This window comes from Leptodactylus fuscus, chromosome 8 (genome assembly GCF_031893055.1).
Source record: "Leptodactylus fuscus isolate aLepFus1 chromosome 8, aLepFus1.hap2, whole genome shotgun sequence".
Classification (NCBI taxonomy): domain Eukaryota; kingdom Metazoa; phylum Chordata; class Amphibia; order Anura; family Leptodactylidae; genus Leptodactylus; species Leptodactylus fuscus.
Genome location: NC_134272.1, coordinates 29,482,768 through 29,507,101, shown reverse-complemented (window position 1 = coordinate 29,507,101; position 24,334 = coordinate 29,482,768). Strand labels below are relative to the sequence as shown.

General features: G+C 43.3%; 1 protein-coding gene across 1 annotated transcript in view; it reads left to right on the top strand.

Annotated features, from left to right (window-relative positions):
* The window catches only part of MPP4 (MAGUK p55 scaffold protein 4), a 45,501-nt gene that overhangs the window by 14,425 nt on the left and 6,742 nt on the right, over positions 1 to 24,334 (top strand). Inside the window, exons 7-16 of the mRNA XM_075284378.1 lie at positions 3,859 to 3,940; positions 4,046 to 4,131; positions 5,249 to 5,320; positions 8,635 to 8,831; positions 9,168 to 9,224; positions 11,100 to 11,167; positions 19,726 to 19,746; positions 20,511 to 20,525; positions 21,248 to 21,289; positions 24,120 to 24,290. Of these exons, the coding sequence (XP_075140479.1) occupies positions 3,859 to 3,940; positions 4,046 to 4,131; positions 5,249 to 5,320; positions 8,635 to 8,831; positions 9,168 to 9,224; positions 11,100 to 11,167; positions 19,726 to 19,746; positions 20,511 to 20,525; positions 21,248 to 21,289; positions 24,120 to 24,290 (811 nt within the window). The remainder of the gene's footprint in view (positions 1 to 3,858; positions 3,941 to 4,045; positions 4,132 to 5,248; positions 5,321 to 8,634; positions 8,832 to 9,167; positions 9,225 to 11,099; positions 11,168 to 19,725; positions 19,747 to 20,510; positions 20,526 to 21,247; positions 21,290 to 24,119; positions 24,291 to 24,334) is intronic.

Below are 24,334 nucleotides of genomic sequence, written 5' to 3'. Positions count from 1 at the left end.
GTTTCCAAATATAAGAAAAAAAAAAAAAAAAAACAAGCAAAAATTAAATGTCACCAAAATAAGACGTTGACATGTTATAGCTCTCAGAAACATTTATATGAAAGAAAAAAAATTTGTCTCGTTCTGAGCCAGAGAAATTGGCCCAGAACTGAAGTGGTTAAAGAGAAAATACTGTAATAATAATAATAATAATGTTCTGCTAATAAAAATCCACTTTTTAGAGCAAGAGAGTGAAAACTATAGATGCCATCAAATGCTATGTAAGGCCTAGTTCACATTTGCATTCGGTATTCCTTTTGGGGAGTCCACTTGGGGACCTCTGAACATAATATCGAACGCATTGACAAGTGATGAGCAATGAAAGCACATGGACCCCATAGACTATAATAGGGTCCGTGTGTTTATCGTACGGTGTCTGCACGGAACATGCAGAGAGAAAAGTACTTCATGAACTACTTTCCTCTCCACATGACTCATGCAGACACCGCGCAGAAAATGCACGTACTCCATTACAGTCTACAGTCATGGCCAAAAGTTTTGAGAATGATACAAATATTAATTTTTACAAAGTCTACTGCTTCAGTTTTTCTAATGGCAATTTGCATATACTCCAGAATGTTAAAAAGAGTGATCAGCTTAACAGCAATTACTTGCAAAGTCAATATTTGCCTAGAAAATGAACTTTATCCCCCAAAACACATTTCAACATCATTGCAGCCCTGCCTTAAAAGGACCAGCTAACATCGTTTCAGTGATTGCTCCATTAACACAGGTGTGGGTGTTGATGAGGACAGGGCTGGAGATCAATCTGTCATGATTAAGTAACATTGACACCACTGGGCACTTTAAAAGGAGGCCGGTGCTTGGCATCATTGTTTCTCTTCTGTTAACCATGGTTATCTCTAAAGAAACACGTGCAGTCATCATTGCACTGCACAAAAATGGCCTAACAGGGAAGAGTATCGCAGCTAGAAAGCTTGCACCTCAGTCAACAATCTATTGCATCATCAAGAACTTCAAGGAGAGAGGTTCCATTGTTGTCAAAAAGGCTCCAGGACGCCCAAGAAAGACCAGCAAGCGCCAGGACCGTCTCTTAAAAGTGTTTCAGCTGTGGGATCGGGCTACCAGCAGTGCAGAGCTTGCTCAGGAATGGCAGCAGGCAGGTGTGAGTGCATCTGCTTCGTACTGTGAGGCGGAGACTCTTGGAGCAAGGCCTGGTTTCAAGGAGGGCAGCGAAGAAGCCACTTATCTCCAGAAAAAACATCAGGGACAGACTGATATTCTGCAAAAGGTACAGGGAGTAGACTGCTGAGGACTGGGGTAAAGTCATTTTCTCTGATGAATCCCCTTTTTGATTGTTTGGGACATCTGGAAAACAGCTCATTCGGAGAAGACGAGGAGAACGCTACCACCAGTCTTGTCTCATGCCAACTGTAAAGCATCCTGAAACCATTCATGTGTGGGGTTGCTTCTCAGCCAAGGGAATCGGCTCTCTCACAGTCTTGCCTAAAAACACAGCCATGAATAAAGAATGGTACCAGAATGTCCTCCAAGATCAACTTCTCCCAACCGTCCAAGAGCAGTTTGGCCATCAACAATGCCTTTTCCAGCATGATGGAGCACCTTGCCATAAAGCAAAGGTGATAACTAAATGGCTCAGGGAACAAAACATAGAGATTTTGGGTCCATGGCCTGGAAACTCCCCAGATCTTAATTCCATTGAGAACTTGTGGTCAATCATCAAGAGACAGGTGGACAAACAAAAACCTACAAAGTCTGACAAAATGCAAGCATTGATTGTGCAAGAATGGACTGCTATCAGTCAGGATTTGGTCCAGAAGTTGATTGAGAGCATGCCAGGGAGAATTGCAGAGGTCCTGAAGAAAAAGAAGGGTCAACACTGCAAATATTGCAACGCTGCATTAACTCATTCTAACTGTCAATATAAGCTTTTGTTACTCATAATATGATTGCAATTCTATTTCTGTATGTGATAAAAACATCTGACAAACACACATAAAAACCAGAGGCCAGCAGATCATGTGAAAATATAAAATTTGTGTCATTCTCAAAACTTTTGGCCATGACTGTATGGGGTCCGTGTGCTTTCATTGCTCACCACTTGCCAATGCGTATGTTATTCCGTTCAGGGGGTCCCCAAGTGGACTCCCCGAATGGAATACTGAACGCAGATGTGAACCAGGCCATACAATGATTTTGCTCGGTAATGAAATATTGATATAGTTTCCACGTGGTCTAACCTAAGTCCACACATCTATATGTTGTTGCTTTGGTAGTAGCTATAAGTCACAAGATTTGACAGGAAAGTGAGACTGAATAGCCAAGTCTTTTTGTAATTTATTTTATGTTTCTTTCTGTAATAGGAAACCATGGAAAGCCATTTGGTATACAGTAGTTGTATCACATTCTAGTTTCATGTACCTCGATCCTTCACAATGGGTTGCGGCACTGTCTGTAGCTGCTTTAGACTAGTTGTAAAGGGAGGCAGTCCTGATTTCTTGTATATTAGTTTTTTGCATATTTCCTCCATTGTGTTAGTGTACAATCTGTCTAAAGACGTGACCGCCCCAACTTCATTCCTACCAGAGAGGTTGTGAAATCCACTGCGATGGACAAATCTGAATACGATATTAGGCCTCCTGCTTCCAGCGCCATCCATGAGAGATAAAATCTGTAGGAATATTAGATTTCTTTTCCATCCAAGTATGAAGTGGATAAAGCTCTGGGAAGAATGTTGGGGCTGCCCGTATACCTCTCAATACCAAAGAGAAATGTGACAATAAGACTCTAGAACTTTGTTATCCAACCTGTATTCTGTCACAAAACTACAAATCCCATCATGCAGCTGTCAGGGCTTGCAGGGGGTTGTAGTATCGTAACAGATTGGGTTTAGAGTAGTGGATTGTTAACATTGGGGCTTACCATTCCCTATTCATTTTCATTCTAATGCAGTCACTAATTTTATTGGCTTATATGCAATATTACATATACTAATTATGGTTAGTTGGTTTGTTCCCCTTTATAACAAATTTCAATTTAATGGGAAACTCCTTTAAAGGGATCCTACCGTATCATTAAAATACAATTTTTTCTGGTTGACACGTAGGAATAGCCTTAAGAAAGACTATTCTTCTCCTACCTTTAGATGTCTTCTCCGTGCCACCGTTCCGTAGAAATCCCTAGTTCGTCGGTATGCAAATGAGCTCTCTCATAGCACTGGGGGCGGGCCCTAGCACTCAAACAGCACTCGGGGTATCCCAATGCTGCGAGAGAACTCTCCAGCGACGCCGCAATCTTCTTCAGGAATGTCCTCTTCATGTGTCTTCTTCCGGAGCAGGCGGTGAAACATGTAGGCCTCAGGCCGCGGGCAGAGCCAACTGTGCATGCCCGCGGCCACAAGAAAAATGGCTGTGTACACAGTATGTAAGCGTGGCCTGTGGGCATGCGCAGTCAGCTCTGCCTGAGGCCTACAACTTTGACCGTCTGCGCTGGAAGAAGACGCATGAAGATGACATTCCTGAAGAAGATGGAGGTGGCACTGGAGAGTTCTCTCGCAGCATTCGGGGCGCCCCCAGTGCTATTTGAGCCCTGGGGCCCGCCCCCCAGTACTGCGAGAGAACTCATTTGCATACCAACAAAAACCAGGATTTCTATGGAACAGAGGCGCGGAGAAGACATCTACAGGTAGGAGAAGTATAGTCTTTCTTAAGGCTATTCCTACGTGTCAACCAGAAAAAATTGTCTTTTAATGATAGGATCCCTTTAATTCATTGTATGTGTACAACATCATACAGACCAACCTAAAAACTGACTCTTCTTTTCTATTATATTTCCAAGGGGGCTACGATTAAACGTCATGAAATCACAGGCGACATCATAGTAGCTAGAGTAATCCATGGTGGCCTTGCAGATAGAAGCGGTAAGATCTGTATCTTTCACTAAACTTAAGTGAAACAAACTCTGATTCTTACTGTATAGTAAAGTGTACAATATATCACTGACCTTGTTCCTAACTCTATCACAGGTCTGCTGTATGCTGGCGATAAACTGGTGGAGGTAAATGGGGTCCCTGTGGATGGACTGGAGCCTGAGCAAGTTATTCAGATACTGGTATTTATATTCTGTGATATGAAATCTATAGGTTCATTTCATATTTCCAATAATGGGAAAAAAATCAATACTTAGTACAGATGTAACTGAGGTATATTATGGAAACACTGTACAATGAACTCATTTACAACAAGAAATGGACAGTAAAAAAACGGGCACATTAGCATCGGTTAATATCCATTAATGTTTGTTATGATAGGTGTCCGTTTTTTTTTTGTTTTTTTTTTGGGGGGGGGGTTTCACAGACACTATCATAACTGATATCCAATGGCAGTTTGAACCCACCCTAAAAGGAAATCACTATAAGCATTTGTATTGCTTAGGTCCTAAGGTGTACGGTATTCGGCGTCTATCAACGAGACTTAGTTTTGGAGGATGAGCATTATCACAGACACTTAAATAATGGAAGACTTTCATTTCAGGGAAATTATTACTATGTCTCAGTCATGTTGCTTTGAATGTTTTCACGTTGCTTCGGCAAGTCTCACAGAATAAAAAGTGTCTTCTGTTTCCTTCTATTACCACTCTTTTTTCCCTCCATTTCTTTCTTTTCCTCCATAATCTCTTCCCTATTTTATTCTCCTGTCTTCTCTTCCTCCTCAACTTTTTCTTCTCTTTCATCTCTCTCTCTCTCTCCTCTTTCTCTCTTTTCTTTTCCCTCTTCAACGTATTTATCTTCATTCTTCCTTATTCTTCCCCTTTCTTATTCTTTTCTATCTCACCCATGCCTCTCTTTGATCTATCTACCCTTCTCTATTTTATCTGTTCTCCTTTCTCTGTCCTCTCTCTCTCCTATTATTTCTCTTCCTGTCCCATTCGCTTCACCTTACTCTTTATCTTCCCTCTGTTTCCTCTTTGTATCATCTGTTCCTCTTTTCTCGCTCTCACCCTTTCTTCCTTCTCCTTTCCTGTGTTTTATTTCCTCCTTTGCTTCCTTTTATTGTTTCTCTTCCCTTTCCTCTGTCCTCTCTCCTTCCCTCTCTGTTGACTTCCATTGTCTTCTCTCTCTCTTTTCCATCTTCCTCTCCTTCCTGTTGCCTCCCATCTCTCTTAGACTCTTCCTCTCCCCGTTTGTCTCCGTACTCTTCCCATGATAAATATTCTATATTTTCTGCAGATTCATTCTGAGGGGACGATCATATTTAAGCTCATACCCATTGGTGATCGTACCGTGAGCAGTCACACTATGGTAAACATCATTTCTTTATTTTAGTTCCTCAGTACCTATCTTACTACTGCAGAAATGTCAAGAATGTTCCACTGTCTTCGACTAGGGTCAGGGGATAATCGTACACATTAGGGAGAGTGTGTGCCTACATAGGCAGTACGGAGACTTACAAGTCATTCCTGCTCCGCTAGGGATTCTAGGTAAAAAATGTATTACGATGTATGTTTGTTCACATGGGGTTGAATATCCTGCAGATTTTTATCTATATTTTGTGCTTGGTAAATTCATGGGGTGGGGGGGAACATAAACCTAGGAGGCCCAGAAATCACTCTCTATACACCAGATGAAAAATATGCAAATCTATTCTCCAGGATGTAATTAGGAGAACAGTGCACTCTGTATGCCGCCCTCTAGAGGGCAGCCCCCTTAACATCATGCATGACTCAGTTAATAAGCCTACTATCATGATGCGGATTTAATTGCCAAATTTGTATTTCTATTCCAAAAGGAACAGATTCCCAGCTATGGACAGCGCTGTGTCAGTCTTTTGGACCTCCTCAGCATAGCGCAGGGATACTGATTTGGCAGAGTGAGAGACTATAGACCAGGGTCAGGGGATAATCATACGCATTAGGGAGAGTGTGTGCCTACATAGGCAGTACGGAGACTTACAAGTCATTCCTGCTCCGCTAGGGATTCTGGGTAAAAAATATGCAAATCTATTCTCCAGGATGTAGTTAGGAGAACAGTGCCTCTGTATGCTGCCCTCTAGGGACAGCCCCCTTAACATCATGCATGACTCAGTTAATAAGTCTACTATCATGCTACTCGCTTTATTTTTCAGTTCATCATTCTCTAAACATCTAATATTTTAGTATAATAATCTTGTAAAAAACCTTTATTAGGATTTCTGACAAAGTCACAATGCATAAAGGATGTGAAGGAGATGTGTTGACTTAGGCACATGTGTGCTAGTCTGTCCATTGTTCTGGTCCATCAAAGGACCAGAACAACAGACAGGTGGACGGATACAATAGTGAATATATACTATAATGAGGTCCTTTGTTTTTAAACTGAAATTGGGGAGATGCCGGTCTTTTTTCGTTTGCTGATTTCAGGCAGACATTGCAACAGGGTCTCCTAGGGAGACTTTCACGCAGATGTGAACTTAGCCTCACTGAGAGCGAGGAGATGGCAAGTACTCTTTTAAATAAATGGCACCACCTAGTCACAGCGGCATAACTAGCGAAGACTGGGCCCCATAGCAAACTTTTGTTTTATAAGCCTCCCCACCCCCACACAGCATAGTGCCCCTTTCCTGGTCCCCACTGTATACTGTCCCAAAGTAAACTCCAGACAGTATAATGTCCCATAGTGGCCCCTCCACACAGTATAATGTCTCATAGTGTCCTCCATATAGTATAATTCCCCAATTATAATTTCCCAATTGTTGCAAATATTGGAAAAATTTCTGGTTCGGTAGAACCTAAAATTTTTGAGGTTCACTACCCACAAACTATTATTAATAATCAGAGGTTCAGGGGAGGTAAGAAACATAAAAACACTATTTTTTATGTTTGTCACCTATACTGGGTCTCCGATTATTATACTCTAGAGTCTAAAGACACCTCAGAATATCATAATAACAGTTTAACTTTAGAACGAAAGGGAACCGCCAGGCCAACTGCACGAGGAGGATCTCACAAGGTTCGCCCAACAAATACTCGTGCCGAGGGCTCATGGTCTTACTTACCAATCCTCGCTCCTGCTCATGTCCACTTGCGCTTCCCCTTCTTCCCTCCAGGAAGCCATGAGTCCCATATCACGTTGCTGCTGGCGGAAGGCAGAAGGGGAAGCGGAGGCTGCAGTGAGCAGCAATGGGGATCAGTATGTGAATAGGGTGTGGGGCGCATCTAGTTTGTGCTAAAACTTTTCTTCTTGCTAGTTATTTGGGTGTTGAGTCTCAGAAAAAAATGTGTTGCTTAAATGTTCCAAAATTTTGTCAAGAAACTGAAAGGTGATATAAACTTGGATTAGACCATAGATCACATTTATCATTTGGCGTCAGTCACTGTGATAAATCTGTCGCACTTTCAGACTACATTTCCACTGTCTAACTAATAATGAATCTGTATCAAGACAATTCTCTGTTTATTGAAAAAAGCATCACTTCTATACTTACATATAACATGAAGCTTATCATGATTCTCACAAATCACACGCCTTGTAAGCGCTGGTTTTACATTAATAACATAACAAACTGTAGTTTCTGCAGAATCCCTTTTATCTCAGTGGAATCTCATACTAGTTTAACCTAAGAACAACCTCTCACTAGACTTTGGAGAATGAACTGCAATGATCCTTTGTACATGAAACCATTTATATCAAGTTCTGCTCTATTAATACTAGCTGTGCAGATTGCTCAGGAACGGTGGGGGCTAGAGAAGAGATCCAACTGTGCTGCGATCAATAAGGGTCACCTATTACAGGATGCCAAGAATAGGAGTTGGTGGAGGTGGTGAAGGGTTCTCTATACATTCAGAATCTAAAACTCCCTACTAGCATAAAGGTTCACTTTGTAGCATTCATTGCCTTTGACCTTTTAAAGTCTAGTTGATAAGTTAGTGGGGATCTGAGGACTAGATGAACCTGAGACCGTCTTCACTCTGCCCATGGTGGGGGGCTATATATTGATAATATTTCCTTAGGATAGGTTATGAATATCTGATCTGTTGGATTTGGGAGGTCTGCTTCCGTATGACCGGCCATATCACATTCATTCATCGTGTGGCTTGTTTGTGGGGTCGTGGATGACTTAATAAGAATTGTCTGACTCTACAAACTAAAGCAGAACATTGCAGTTTATTTCTTACACCTCTAGTATCCTTTAAAGCCCCCTTTTGTAGATCCCTGGAGGTCCTTCTGTGTATGGGGCTGCATTGCTATAGACCAGTCACAGTGCTACTGCAAACTGGTGTCCTTTGCCAAACTCATGCAATGGGCGCGTTGGCATCAGAACTGGTCTAGGAAGCAATGCAAGAAGTGGCCTGGTCTAGTGAATACAATATTTTCCATTACGTGGGTTGTGGGGTGAATGTTTGTCTCCTACCCATAATGTACAGTTAACATAATAGAGAAATCCTTCTATATGCAGACACTTCTTCCTCCAGAGTCACCTATAGGTAATTCCAGCTCTACATTAGTTCTTTAATGGTCCCATCATAATCCAGGATTTCCTAGTCCATAATAGATGTAATGTGTTGTATATAATGCTCGCTTGTAGACATATAGCACTTATCTAGTTTCACTTCTCCTTTTCTGTTCCTCTGAATAAGCTATTTGTCAGAGCGATGGCCAATTACTGGCCTCAGCAGGATCCAGCCATACCCTGTGCAGATGCTGGCCTGCCTTTCAAAAGAGGAGAAATCCTGCAAATAGTTGACCAGAGCGACTCCATGTGGTGGCAAGCGAGAAAAGCTTCAGACCTCAGCAGATGTGCCGGCCTCATCCCATCCAACCACCTGCTCAAGAGGTACAGATATCATAATACCGTAATACGCTTTCCTTATACCTGTTGGTTTCTACAAAGTGAAGATAGATAAGTATAGTGACTTACGCTAGGTACATATCTGCACCGGGCGCTTCTTCCTTTGGGTCCTCCAGGGGATCCGAGTGACGGAGAACTGAACAGCTAAAACAGCAGTTACACCCAGACAACAGTGGACCCCATTGACTATAATGGGGTCTTCTGGCTGTCCTCCGGGCAGGACTTTTCTCTCTGCTGATTTTTGGCAGATTCTTCAACAGAAAGACCAGAACAGGTGTGAACTTAGGCTTAGTAGAAATCTGTTCCTTTTTATTTATTCAGGAAACAACGGGAATTTTGGTGGTCGCAGCCGTTCATGTCTCACTCCTGCCTTAAAGCATCACAGTGTGAGTATCTGCCGGTACATTATACTAATATCAGGAAATCCCATTTTTCTCACTCTCATAGTTTATCTTTAGATTTTTTTTTAATATTCTTAGTTTAAAACATTACAATATGGAAGGCCTTACCTAGGGGGATAAAGAGGCTGCAGTGGGATTATTGATGGAAGACATTGCTATAACCAGGGCTACCTTTACATATGGGAATATGGTTATGGCCCCTTAGAAGTTCAGGTTTCATGGGCGAGGAAAACAAACATGCTTATTGAGAACTATGAATTTATACTGATGTGAGTCAGGGCCCCCGGGTTCGGAAACAGATTTGCACAGCAATGCCTATTAAAGGGGCTCTATGAGCAAAATTATGCTGATAGAGCCCCACATATGCGTGAATAGCCTTTAAAAAGGCTATTCAGGCACCGTAAATGTTATATTAACCCTGGTCCCGTTTTTAAATAAAAGCATTAAAACATATATGCAAAACTTACCTATCGTGCACCATGGGCGGGGATGCACGATGTGACGTCAGCTTCGGGCACGCCTGCCTCTTCTGTCTTCTTGTAGTAACGCCCTCTTCTTCCGTGTCTTCTTCCGACTTCTTCTCTTCAAATCCCGCGCCTGCGTAGTAGCGCTTCCCTCTGGAGTGCTACTGCGCAGGCTCACTTGCTATTTTACTTAATGGCAGTTCGCGAGTGAGCCTTCGGAGGGAAGCACTACTACGCAGGCGCGGGATTTGAAGTTAAGAAGCCGGAAGAAGACACGGAACCAGAGGGCGTTACTACAAGAAGACAGAAGAGGCAGGCGTGCCGAAGCTGACGTCACATCGTGCATCCCTGCCCACGGGACCGGGATTTAATATAACATTTACGGTGCCTGAATAGCCTTTTTAAAGGCTATTCACGCATATGTGGGGCTCTATTAGCATAATTTTGCTGATAGAGCCCCTTTAAATTGGTTTCATGTAGTGACTGGATGGAAGCAATTTGGTGGCATCTCAAATGTAGGCCCTTTATTTGCATGGGCTCCTTTAAGCAGAATTCCCTATAGGGCTCTGAGCACTAAGTGTAACTGGACAATATATAATAGTTATTATTATTATAGTTATTATTATAGTTATCTGACTAATCTGTAAAGTAAAAAAAACAAAAAGTGTACCCTACCAAATAAAGTCCCACTATAGAATAGACATAACAACCAAAGGAAACATGAGACAAATGCAAAAATATATATAAAAAGTATGAAAAATATTATTGATAACCAAATAGTTAAAAAAAAAATCACATGGAGACATACAAAAATAACTCACTAAAAATAGTGAGCAGACACATACATCACCCACTCAGCAAAGTGCAGTGCAGCTCCTAGTCATAGGTATATACTAGAGTACCTCTGAGCTAATGCATGTGCATATAACACTCCACCCAGGGAATATAGCAGCTAGACAACTAGCCAGTTAAATAGCAACATGATATATCAAAAATTGCAAACCCAGGAACATGGGGAAATAGTGAGTAATGGAGTCCATTGCACAGCGCTGATGAGAGTAAACTGCTGAATGCCTGATGCGCGTTTCATCTAGGATGACTTCATCAGGAGAAAAGTAGTCCACACAGTACAAGTATATATACACACACACATATATATATATATATATATATATATATATATATATATACACACAACAACTCTGTGTAACAAAGACAGTAATGCGAACTTTCATTTAAGTTATACTTTTTTTTTTTCCAATTGTATTTTTCCATGGACAGTGAGCACAATTGGGGAAGGTAAGAAAATCCAACACGATACTAAGCTTCTCACCTAGAGTATACGTATAGTGAGGATATCTATATCATGGACTTATGCTGTTGAAAACTACATTGATGATCCTATCATTATTTATAGAGGAAGACATGAAGATCGATGAGAAATGTGTAGAGGCTGGTAAGAGCTTACCCCATGTATGTGTCATAAACCCTTGTATGAAGAATACTTCTGCAATCCACATCCTAATTCCCCCACTAGGGGTATACAGAGGTTCAGGAGTCTTAGGGTTATGATAAAAGTTCCCATCAGTAGGGATGTGAGCTGATTTTGATAAGGTCAGAGTCGTGTTTATGACTAATTGACCAATAATCAGTCAATAATTAGGCTGAGTGCCAGGCGGTAACGAAGTTACACCACTCTATGTGTTGGTATTCATTCTTTTATCAACCAAAGAATCTGTGCTGACGCACTTTTTATTAAAAACACGGGGTTAAATAGTAGCAGAGAAAGGAAGTGATATAACAACAACCTAAGTTTTCATATTCATTCCTGATTGGTATGGAACATCTCAATCAAACAGAAAAAGTTTAAGCAGTGCCATATATAGCCAGCTACTCCCGATCCTGCGTGGTAACCTTGGGGAGCTGTATTGTGGCAGCAAGGCACCCATGTTTTTCTTGTACCCATCCTGGATGCAGGCGCCATCTTATCATTTAACATTATATCAGTTTCAAGCATATGCAACTATATCTAGCATTCAGCTTTAACCCCTTCCCGACATCCGGCGTGATAATACGGCGCAGCCGGGAAGGACTTCCCGCAAACCGCTGGAGTACTACGGCGGCTGCATGGTGCACACACAGAACCTGGGTGCCACCATGCCCTGCGAGTGTCAGCCGTATGTTACGGCTGACAATGCCCTGTAACACCTGCGGTCGGAACCGGGTCCAATTGCGGGTGTTAACCCCTGAGATGCCTGCGGTCAAACAGCTGCCACAGGGCCCAGGACATTAGGGATCCGGGTTGGGGGGGAGCCCCATGTCAAAAGTTCACCACGGGGCCCCGCCATTCCTAGTTACGCCACTGGGTGCGTCCATATATTAGTTTACACCCATAAGTGGGGTACTATGGTAGTCCGGAGAACTTGCATAACAAATTGTGGGATGCGTTTTCTCCTTTTAACCCTTTGTGAATGTGCAAATTCTAGGGCTAAATGAAAATATTAGTAAAATAAAATCAAATGTTTAAATTTCACCTCCATTTTGTCTTAATTCCTGTTAAGCACGTATAGGGTTGAAATACTAGGTATATGTTGTTTTGGCTTATTTAAGGGTTGCAGTTTTGAAAATGGAGTGATTTATGGGGGGTTTTAATACAAGGGTCTTTCAAAACCCCTTCATAACTGGATTAGTCCCTTAAAAAATGTTTTTTTTGTAAATCTTTTGAAAATTTTGAATATTGTTGTTTCACTTCTAAATCTTATAATATCCGTAAAAAATAAAAGCGTGACTAAAGTTTGATGCCGACATAAAGCAGAGATCTGGGACATGAGATTTAGGATATAATTTTGGCGGTCTGATATAATTATAGTCATTATTATATAGTTATATCAAACTTTATAAAATGCATATTTTTCAAAATTTCCACCAAATTTACTATTTTTTCATAATTAAACACAAAACATATCAACCAAAATTTACCACTAACATGAAGTACAATGTGTTACGAAAAAAACAATCTCAAAATCACTTGGGAAGTTAAAGCGTTCCAAATAGAGATGAGCGAACACCAAAATGTTCGAAGTTCGAAATCCGATTCGAACAGTCGCTCACTGTTCGACTGTTCGAACGGGTTTCGAACCCCATTATAGTCTATGGGGAACATATACTCGTTAAGGGAGAAACCCAAATCCGTCTCTGGAGGGTCACCAAGTCCACTATGACACCCCAGGAAATGATACCAACACCCTGGAATGACACTGGGACAGCAGGGAAAGCATGTCTGGGGGCATATAAATCACTTTATTACATGGAAATCCCTGTCAGCTTGCGATTTTCGCAAGCTCACTTTTTCCAATAGGAATGCCTTGGCCAGCGCTGATTGGCCAGTTTACAGAATTCGGCCAATCAACGCTGGCTCTGCCGGAGGAGGCGGAGTCTAAGATCGCTCTACACCAGCCTCCATTCAGTTCCGATATTAGACTCCGTCTCCTCCGACAGAGCCAGCGTTGATTGTCCAAATTCTGTAAACTGGCCAATCAGCGCTGGCCAATGCATTCTAATGGCGTGATGAAGCAGAGCTGATTGTGTGTGCTGAGCTCAACAGGTGGCGTAGTCGGGAGTTCAGTGCACGGCCAGCTCTGCTATGCCGGAGATTGAGCAGAGTTGGCCGTGCGCTCCAGTGGTGTAGCAGAGCCGAGGGTGCAGAAGGGTTCAAGTGCACCCTCGGCTCTGATGTAGCAGAGTCGAGAGTTCAGAAGGGTTCAAGTGAACCCTCGGCTCTGATGTAGCAGAGCCGAGTGTGCAGAAGGGTTCAAGTGCACCCTCGGCTCTGATGTAGCAGAGCCGAGTGTGCAGAAGGGTTCAAGTGCATCCTCGGCTCTGATGTAGCAGAGCCGAGTGTGCCCAAGGGTTCAAGTGCACCCTCGGCTCTGATGTAGCAGAGCCGAGGGTGCAGAAGGGTTCAAGTGCACCCTTGGCTCTGATGTAGCAGAGCCGAGGGTGCAGAAGGGTTCAAGTGCACCCTCAGCTCTGATGTAGCAGAGCCGAGTGTACAGAAGGGTTCAAGTGCACCCTCGGCTCTGATGTAGCAGAGCTGGCCGTGCACTGAACTCTTGGCTACACCACCGGCGTAGTTGAGCTCAGCACACACATTCAGCTCTGCTTCATTATGCCAATAGAATGCATTGGCCAGCGCAGATTGGCCAGTTTACAGAATTCGGCCAATCAACGCTGGCTCTGTCGGAGGAGGCAGAGTCTAAGGTCGGACCTGAATGGAGACTGGTGTGGAGCGATCTTAGACTCTGCCTCCTCCGGCAGAGCCAGCGCTCATTGGCCGAATTCCGTAGACTGGCCAATCAACGCTGCTCAATGCAACCCTATGGGAAAAAGTTTATCTCACAAAAATCACAATTACACACTAGATAGAGCCCCAAAAAGTTATTTTTAATAACATTCCTACCTAAATAAAGGTTATCCCTAGCTATCCCTGCCTGTACAGCTATCCCTGTCTCATAGTCACAAAGTTCACATTTTCATATGACCCGGATCTGAAATCCACTATTCGTCTAAAATGGAGGTCACCTGATTTCGGCAGCCAATGACTTTTTCCGATTTATTTCAATGCCTTCGTTGTCGTAGTTCCTGTCCCACCTCCCCTGCGCTGTTATTGGTACAAAAAAAGCGCCAGGGAAGGTGGGAGGGGAAACAAATTTTTTGGGAGTTTGCCACGTGATGTTCGATTCGAATTGAACACATCGAACAGCCTGATATCCGATCGAACATGTGTTCGATAGAACACTGTTCGCTCATCTCTAGTTCCAAGGTTATTGCCACATAAAGTGACACATGTCAGTTTTGAAAAATCGAGCTTGGTGAGGAAGTCAAAAAGTGCCATCGGCGGGAAGGGGTTAAAGGATAACAATGTTTTTCATACATTACATATAATCTGCTATTGAACCCACCTCTGCTTGCTGTCTGAATTCTCCCTTCGATCATCTGCTGTAATATTCAATGGTATATAATCTGCTATTAAACCCACCTCTGCTTGCTGTCTGAATTCTCCCTTCGATCATCTGCTGTAATATTCAATGGTATATAATCTGCTATTGAACCCACCTCTGCTTGCTGTCTGAATTCTCCCTTCGATCATCTGCTGTAATATTCAATGGTATATAATCTGCTATTGAACCCACCTCTGCTTGCTGTCTGAATTCTCCCTTCGATCATCTGCTGTAATATTCAGTGGTATATAATCTGCTATTGAACCCACCTCTGCTTGCTGTCTGAATTCTCCCTTCGATCATCTGCTGTAATATTCAATGGTATATAATCCTGTATTTCACCTCTGTATTTCACCTCTGCCTGATTACTGAACTATATCCTAGCATTTCATCCAGGCTGTATATTTTTTGCACTTCCATGTCTTCTTATCTGCACTAGTGTCAGTCTTTTGATCTTCACTGATTTTATTGGTGTTTCTGGCCAAGTGTTTACTTGGATCCACACTGCCAGTCTCCTCATGTGTCACAGTTTGTAGATTAATTAGTTAACGACTTAAATTAGTGCTAGTCTGAAGCTGTGCTTTCCTATATAAGTAGATATAGCTTATGGGGTGCATCTCCTATGCGGGGGCATCTCATCTGCAGCATGCATCTTAACCAAATTGCATCTTAACCGAAGTGCAGATTAACCAAAGTGCACTTATACATGGCACTTAAACAGGGCACGAAACAGGCTAACCATGGCAGAACACCAGGTAAATTTCAACCTAAAACAACAAGTTTTACCTCATGGTATCCTGTAGCTGCACTGTCTCTTACTATCTTAGCCATTGTCTTCCTGCAGATCTCTCCTCCGTCTCTACCACCAGTACACACCATCCATATCAGTCCCTCTTTTCTTCCTTCTCCCATGTACAGCTCTCACACACTTTTCACACTCTTTAATCATCCCTTTATTTCTTTTAGCAGTGACACTAAACAGAAGCGCCCACATAAATCCCTGAACCACCTTCTGTCTCTGTCCATGTTACTCCTCCTCGCTGCTGGGGACATCTCTCCTAACCCCGGCCCTCCTTCCTTCACTAACTCTTCTTCCTGCACACATAGAAGGCCTACAAACCTCATCAATATTTACCGTGTTCCTTCCCCTCATCTCTCCCCTGTCTCCTTTAACTGCTCTCTCTGGAACGCCCGCTCAGTGTGTAACAAACTAGAATATATTAATGACTTATTCCTTAGTAAATCCCTTGGCCTGCTCGCCCTTACTGAGACTTGGATCCAGCAGGCAGACACGGCCTCCCCTGCTGCTCTGTGTCATGGTGGCCTACAATTCTCACATACCTCTAGGCCTGACAACAGGCAGGGTGGTGGGGTAGGATTACTGCTGTCACCGCAGTGCATTTTTCAGTCCATTCCCCCGGTCCCCTCACTCACATTCTCCTCATTTGAAGTCCATGCTATCAGACTTTTCCGGCCACTCTCCTTACGTGTAGCTGTGATCTACCGCCCACCTGGCTCACCCTACCAATTTTTGGACCACTTTGCTTCTTGGCTTCCCCACTTTTTATCCAGTGACATTCCTACCCTCATCATGGGTGACTTTAACATCCCTATTGCCCCCCCTCACTCCCCGGCTGCCTCACAGTTTCTCTCATTAACCACTTCTCTTGGTCTCTCACAATGTTCTTCTTCCGCCACACATATAGACGGTAACACGATTGATCTTGTCTTCCATCGACTCCTCACAGTCTCTAAATTTTCTAACTCTTCTCTGCCGCTTTCTGACCACAATCTTCTATCTCTCACCATCAGTGCTCTCTCCCCTTCACAAGACGCCCCTACCCATCACACATATAGGAACTTGCGTGCTATTGACACCCAGCACCTCTCAGATACTCTACAGTCCTCCCTGTCCCCCATCTCTTCAATCTCCTGTCCCAATCTGGCCACCAGTCACTATAATGATACCCTCAAAAATGCATTGGATGAGGTTGCTCCCCCCTCCACTCGTAAAGTCCCACATAGGAGGCATCAGCCCTGGCACACGCCACAGACACGATTTCTTCAGCGCTGCTCTAGGTGTGCCGAACGTCTATGGAGAAAATCACGCTCACCTGCAGATTTCCTCCACTTCAAGTTTATGCTTAAAACATATAGTTCTGCCCTTCACCTCGCCAAACAAGACTACTTCACCGCCCTCATCTCTTCTCTCTCCAGCAACCCTAAAAGGCTTTTTGAAACCTTTCACTCCTTACTCACACCCAAGGTGCAGACGCCATTCACAGACCTTAGTGCTGATGACCTGGCCATGTATTTCCATGATAAAATTGATAAGATCCTTCAGGAAATTACTGCCCAAGCCCCAGGTGGCATTGACTCCCACACCTACGATAGTACTGATCCCCTCACCAGCCGCACTTTAGACTGTCCATTCTCATCTTTTGAACCTGTCACAGAAGAGGAAGTTTCCCAGCTACTTTCTTCATCTCGCCCCACAACCTGCAGTAGTGACCCCTTCCCCTCACACCTTCTCCAATCTCTGTCCCCTGCTGTCACTACTTACCTTACTAAAATATTTAACCTCTCTCTCTCTTCTGGAATCTTCCCATCCTCCTTCAAGCATGCTGTTATAATCCCGCTACTGAAAAAACCCTCCCTGGACCCATCCTGTGCTGCTAACTATCGACCCGTCTCTAACCTCCCCTTCATCTCTAAACTTTTGGAACGCCTGGTTTATTCTCGGTTAATCCGTTATCTCTCTGCTAACTCTCTGCTTGACCCCTTACAATCTGGTTTCCGCGCTCTGCACTCTACTGAAACAGCTCTCACAAAAGTCTCTAATGATCTACTAAAGGCTAAATCCAATGGTGACTTCTCTCTTCTTATTTTTCTGGACCTCTCTGCAGCTTTTGACACTGTTGACCATCAACTTCTCCTCACTATGCTCCGCTCAGTTGGCCTCAATGACACTGCGCTCTCCTGGTTCTCCTCTTATCTCTCAGGCCGCACTTTCAGTGTATCATTTGCGGGCTCTGTTTCCTCTCCTCTTTCCCTTGCTGTTGGGGTTCCTCAGGGCTCGGTCCTCGGCCCCCTGCTCTTTTCTCTCTACACAGCCCCCATTGGACAAACCATCGCCAGATTTGGCTTCAGGTACCATCTTTATGCTGATGACACCCAATTATACACATCTTCCCGTGACATCACCCCTGCACTCATTCAGAACACCAGTGACTGTCTCTCTGCTGTCTCTAATATCATGTCCTCGCTCTATCTGAAACTAAATCTCTCTAAGACTGAACTACTACTGTTTCCACCATCTAACAGATCTGTCCCTGATATATCCATTGCAGTCTCAGGCCTTACTATAACTCCTAGGCAGCATGCCCGCTGCCTTGGGGTCATATTTGACGCAGACCTTTCCTTCACCCCTCATATTGAATCACTCGCATGTTCATGTCACCTCCACCTCAAAAACATCTCCAGAATACGCCCTTTCCTTACCAGAGATACACTAAAGACACTTATTGTCTCTCTGATTCATTCTCGCCTTGACTACTGTAATTCCTTACTAATCGGTCTTCCCCTCACTAAACTCTCTCCTCTACAATCTATTCTGAATGCAGCGGCCAGGCTCATCTATCAGGCTAGACGCTACAGCGATGCCTCCGGTCTGTGCCAGTCGCTACATTGGCTGCCTATTCATTATAGAATAAAATATAAAGTTATTACTCTCATCCACAAGGCTCTCCATAATGCCGCACCTCCCTACATTTCTTCCCTCATCTCTGTCTACCGCCCAACCCGTGCTCTCCGCTCACTCAATGACCTAACACTTACATCCTCTATTATCAGAACCTCCCATGCTCGTATACAAGACTTCTCCCGAGCTGCACCACTTCTCTGGAATGCTCTACCCCGGACAATCAGATTAACTCCCAACTTCTACAGTTTCAAACGCAAACTAAAGACGCATCTTTTCAGACAAGCCTATCACAATTCCTAATGCACAAAATTGTCTGAACACTGTATAAGCAATGCCGCCCCTGCTACCTCTTGTGTCACCCTCTCTACCTCATAGATTGTAAGCTCTTTTGAGCAGGGCCCTCAGTCCCATTGTGTGAAATGACGTTCTTTGTTATGTATGTCTGTATCTGAACCCTATAAATTGTACAGCGCTGCGGAATATGTTGGCGCTATATAAATAAAATGTATTATTATTATTATTATAAACTTTACAATTTCATCCTATACACAGATGATTGGATGCGGCGAGTCTAGTCATAGTCATAGAAGGTGAAGATATTGCAATTGTACCAAACTCGGTAGACCAAAGGGGCCAATGGCCACGTAAGCCTCAATATGCAAAGCAGTCTACATACTATATCAAATGCATAACGTAGCTTTATTCAGCTAATGGGATTCTATTCCGATCTATATCCATTTTTATTCTCCCATATCTTCCTTCATTTTGGAATAGAAATAGGGGATGCTGTTTTTAGGGTCTCCTGTTTAGTAAATGCTTGCAAACCTTGGACCTACTTATTGGATATTATTTTTGCCGTAGCCTTACATCAAAATGTGTCATAATAATGTCATGCAATGTTATACTGCACTTTATAACTGAATGTCATAAAAATGCACCAAAATTCCTTTAATTCAGAACTCGATTGCCCATAAAATCTCATTATCCAGCCCTTATGTCCATCACATGCTTGTAATATAACTTGTTATTTATAGGACCTGCAGCATAAGACTGAGCCGAGGTCAACAATTAGTTCTTCTTCCATAAGTGGTTAAAAAACCTCCATTATCAGACATTGTGTTCCCATCCCCCAGCCTTCCTCCTGACGTTCTCTTCCTTTTCCAGTGAGTTCTATGTATCCTTCCATGACTGCTTGGTAAGCTACGGTCTCTAGTATTCCGCACCTATCTTGTTGCTGGATTACAGGAATTTTACTTTTATTATCTATATATTATAAATCACAATTGAATTTATTTTTTTTTCTTTTGCTAGATGAGGAAACGTTTGAGTCAGGTAAATATAGATATTAGGATTGTAATAATAGAAATGGCTTGGTGCATTGTGCATATCATGTATATCATCTTGTATTAAGGGTAGTATAAGGCTTCATCGCATGACATCACTTGCATGTATAATTTCTGCTGCCTACAGGACATCATAGTAAGAGGACAGGACTCTATGATATATAGGTTTATATGATTTGGAGCAGGGCTTCTATGTTACTATGAGAGTAGATCCTGATAGGACTCCTAGGAGAGACCATAAGAGTCCTGCTTACCCCGCCCACACAGGATGATTGACGGCTCTCCATGTATCACCCTGTTGTCATATGGGACAGCTGAAATCTCCTGGCGGGTTCCCTGTAATACACATACAATGAGTAACTGTAATGTATTTTACGCCCTGAAGTCATTTAAGTGTTTATGTAACAACTTAAGGTACCAGAATACATATATATCATATAATATTTCGTAAAGCCATTATCAAGATACCGCATAGTAATAACACATAAGAATGTCAATCGGAGTGTTTATTCCTATCTAGTCGCCAATCTGCTGACACTTACTGTACAGTATATTCCCAGTATAAAGCTATCCTGTATATACTCACATCTATGGTCTGCCCACTAAACCAAGCCAGCTTTCCCTTTATGAATGATCCATGTTAATACTGAGCTGCCCTTCTATCTTAATAACGTATATACATAATACCTTCTGTGTATCCTTGTATCCCTGCATTGTTTTATATGAATTCTCTTTGGCCTTCAATCTTACCAGAGGAATTGAAAGGAGGTAGGTGATATCTTTGTAGTTCATGATTACTTTGGAGGACTGGTCAGTATGTTACTGGGTAGGTTAGACACAGTAGTAGAGACATGGGTCATTGACATGACCAGGACCATTGACAAGACCAAGCCAGCCAAGTAGCTAAAGGACAACAACATTAACTGCTGAAGTGACTGCTTCAGACTTATTATACACTATTTTGTAACCGATCCTGGCTGATTTCATTTACTCGTCATGGTTCCACCCATTGTAAGTAAACAGTGTAGATTTACAATCCAGTGGTGGGTACAATAGTGGAGAATTACAATCCAGTTGTGGACACAATAGTGTAGAATTACAATCCAGTAATGGGTATAATAGTGGAGAATTACAATCTAGTGGTGGGCACAATAGTGGAGAATTACAATCCAGTAATGGGTACAATAGCGGAGACTTACAATCCAGTTGTGGACACAATAGTGGAGAATTACAATCCAGTAATGGGTATAATAGTGGAGAATTACAATCTAGTGGTGGGCACAATAGTGGAGAATTACGGCCCTTAGTTTTTCACAATTAATTGTAGTATTTTACATCTTTATATATGTTTCATGTATTACTTTTTTCAAATCTGGACTCTCTTTTCCTGCCGTCTATAGTTGTTTTGTGTTGAGCTGTATGCACAGGATGGCAGCATTATACAATAACATCCCTTCTCTCCTCCTTCCTGTTTTTACATGCATATTAAGAAGAGGAAGAATACGGCAGTGATGGACAGGCTTATGTTATTGGTATGTCTGAGGCTTGTTATTACAGCGATGGAATGTGGATTTATTATTACATACAGGGTCCATGGGGATCCCAATGTCCTAATAAATATGGGAAGTTGTATGAGATCATAGTTATTCCATAAAATGAAAACAGATCCTGTGGTTTTATCGGGTTGTCACTATCGTGTAGTGGGATCTACTGCCACACTTAAATGATGAGTCCCATCTGATATTGCTAGGATATGTTATTACTTTTTGTTCAGTGGGAGATACAAACCCCATAATCCTTAAAATGAAGGGACTGCAGTGCTCGTGTAGAGCCGCACCATCTTCCCTGATTTGTCCCTGCACGGTGACTCCTTGGTTATCCATTTTACAAAGATATCGTGCTAGGCTGCATTTCTTTACACAGGTGGGCGGCCAGGAGCATTGGCGCAGGAAAACCATAGACTAAATAGTTATGGTGACTTGGCCATGCTCAGGGTCAGTGGGGGATCTCATAAGTCACCCACTTTCCATAACATTCCATGGAAAGTGGGTGACTCCGATGTTTCTATGACTCCCATAGAAGTGTATTCTATACATTCTCTGCCTGATTGTGACAGCCAAGAGTTCACCTCCCCAAGTGTGTTCCAGTTTTATGAAGATAAAGTTTATACAATTTTCTAATATGAATTTTGTTTCAATCACTTTCAAAATCTCTTCTTGCTTTTACTGAATTAAAACGTTCTTATCTAAAGACTGAAACCTGCCTAGACCCAATGGCCTAGAACTTGCTACCGTTGCTTGCAGTCCTTTGTGAGCTAAACAAGCTGGACTGTACATTGACACACTTTACTCTTCTACATTGTAGCACACTATTGGCATAGGTGCAGATTTCATGCTCACGGGATAGATTATATGAGATTTCAATCTCTAGACCAGGGGTCTCAAACTCAACTCAGCATGTGGGCCGCACCACGGCAAATTTAGCTCCACCCACTTTTATGTTGACTCCGCCCATTCATTTTTCATGTGCCCCCACACTGTATAATCCTCCTACAGTCAGCCGTAAACTATATGTCCCCCCTCCATCTTTCCCCCAGTTACATATACACCCTTCATCTGCCCCCAGATTCATGTCCCTCCATCTCTGCCCCCAGATTCATGTCCCTCCATCTCTGCCCCCAGATTCATGTCCCCCCATCTCTGCCCCCAGATTCATGTCCCTCCATCTCTGCCCCCAGATTCATGTCCCTCCATCTCTGCCCCCAGATTCATGTCCCTCCATCTCTGCCCTCAGATTCATGTCCCTGCATTTCTGCCCCAGTGTCATGCCGTTCTCCCCCCTCCCTTCGTCTGCCCCCAGTGTCATGAGCCCCTTCATTCCACCTCAATGTTTAAAGAGGACCTTTCACCATTTTGCCCACAGGCAGTGTTATATACTGCCGGAAAGCTGACAGTGCGTTGAGTTCAGCACACTGTCGGCTTTCCCGATCTGTGCCCGGTGTGAGGAGCTTACGGTCCGATACCGTAGCTCTTCTATGGTGAGAAGGGCGTTTCTGACACTCAGTCAGAGACGTCCTTCTTCACAGCACAGCCAATCGCGCTGTGCTGTGAGAGCCGGGAGGAACGCCCCCTCCCTCTGCTCGCAGTACTCGTCCATAGACGAGCATTATCAGGGAGGGAGGGGGGAGTTCCTCCCCGCTCCACAGCACAGCGCGATTGGCTGTGCTGTGAAGAAGGACGTCTCTGGCTAACTGTCAGAAACTCCCTTCTGACCATAGAAGAGCTACGGTACCGGACCGTAAGCTCTTCACACTGGGCCCACATCGGGAAAGCCGACAGTGCACTGAATTCAGCGCACTGTCAGCTTTCCGGCAGTATATAGAACTGCCTGTGGACAAAATGGTGAAAGGTCCTCTTTAACACACAAAAAACACTTATACTCACCATCCAACGCTCCCCCGCCGCGCTCTGCAGTTTCACTAATAGACCTGTAGGCGCGATGTGATGATGTGACGTCATCACATCGCGCCTATATGTCCACTAGCCGGAACGTAGCGGCTAGTGTATTTAACTCGGATCCGGCGTCCCTAGGCTTGTGCGGGCCGCACAAAATTGTTCGGGGGGCCGCGAGTTTGAGACCCCTGCTCTAGATGGAACAAAGATGATTTCTTTCATTGACAATAAAAACTTTTGTAATTGAGAAACCCCTTCTTTAAAATCAGATTCCCAGTGAGGTTCTGTGCGCTTGGATCGGGTTCTTGAAAGGTAGATGTAAAATTACATGACACCAATCAAAAGGCTAGTCATGGAATACAAGGACAGTCCAGGTTCGCCAGACTGGGAAATGATTTTAAAGGGGTTTTCTAGCCAAACATGAAACCATGGGGGAAGGATAATAGAATTAAAAAAAAAAACGATACTCACCTATCCCAGGCCCTCCATTTCAGTGTGGAATCCCACTACTTGTCTTCCTGGGCCAGAAGTAAAGCAGCTCACTTCTGATAGCACTGTGGGACAGCTGAGGTCAGTCATTGACCATACTGGTCACCTGAGCTACTTCACTCCTGGCCCAGGCAGTAGTTGCACTGGAAGGAAACCTGGACCCCCACGGTGGAACGAAGGACTAAGGGTAGGTGAGTATGGCTTCTTTTTAATTTTACCCCCACAAGCTTCTTTTGCCTAAACTGTTACCAGTTGTTTTTTAGTGTAGGTCACATTGGGGGTTCCTGAGTGGGGAGAGCCCCTCTATGACATCTATGTGTCCTATTAGGGAATATGGACAGGAGTTATCTTCATGAGACATTGGTACATGTATAGTAATTTTGGCATCATTGTGGCAATAACATTTCTGTCCTCTCCACAGCTGGTTTTCGGAGAAGCATGCGCCTTTGCCGCAGAAAGTCCCACAGCACCCAATATTCCTGTTACTCTAGATGTCCAAGTAGCTGTTACCACACTTTAGCTGCTCCTTACGAAGAGGTTGTAAGATATCAAAGGAGGCCTTGTGATCGACATAGACTTATTGTTCTAATAGGTTAGTCCTTATACATTCAGCTATACTGTATACAGTACTTACAC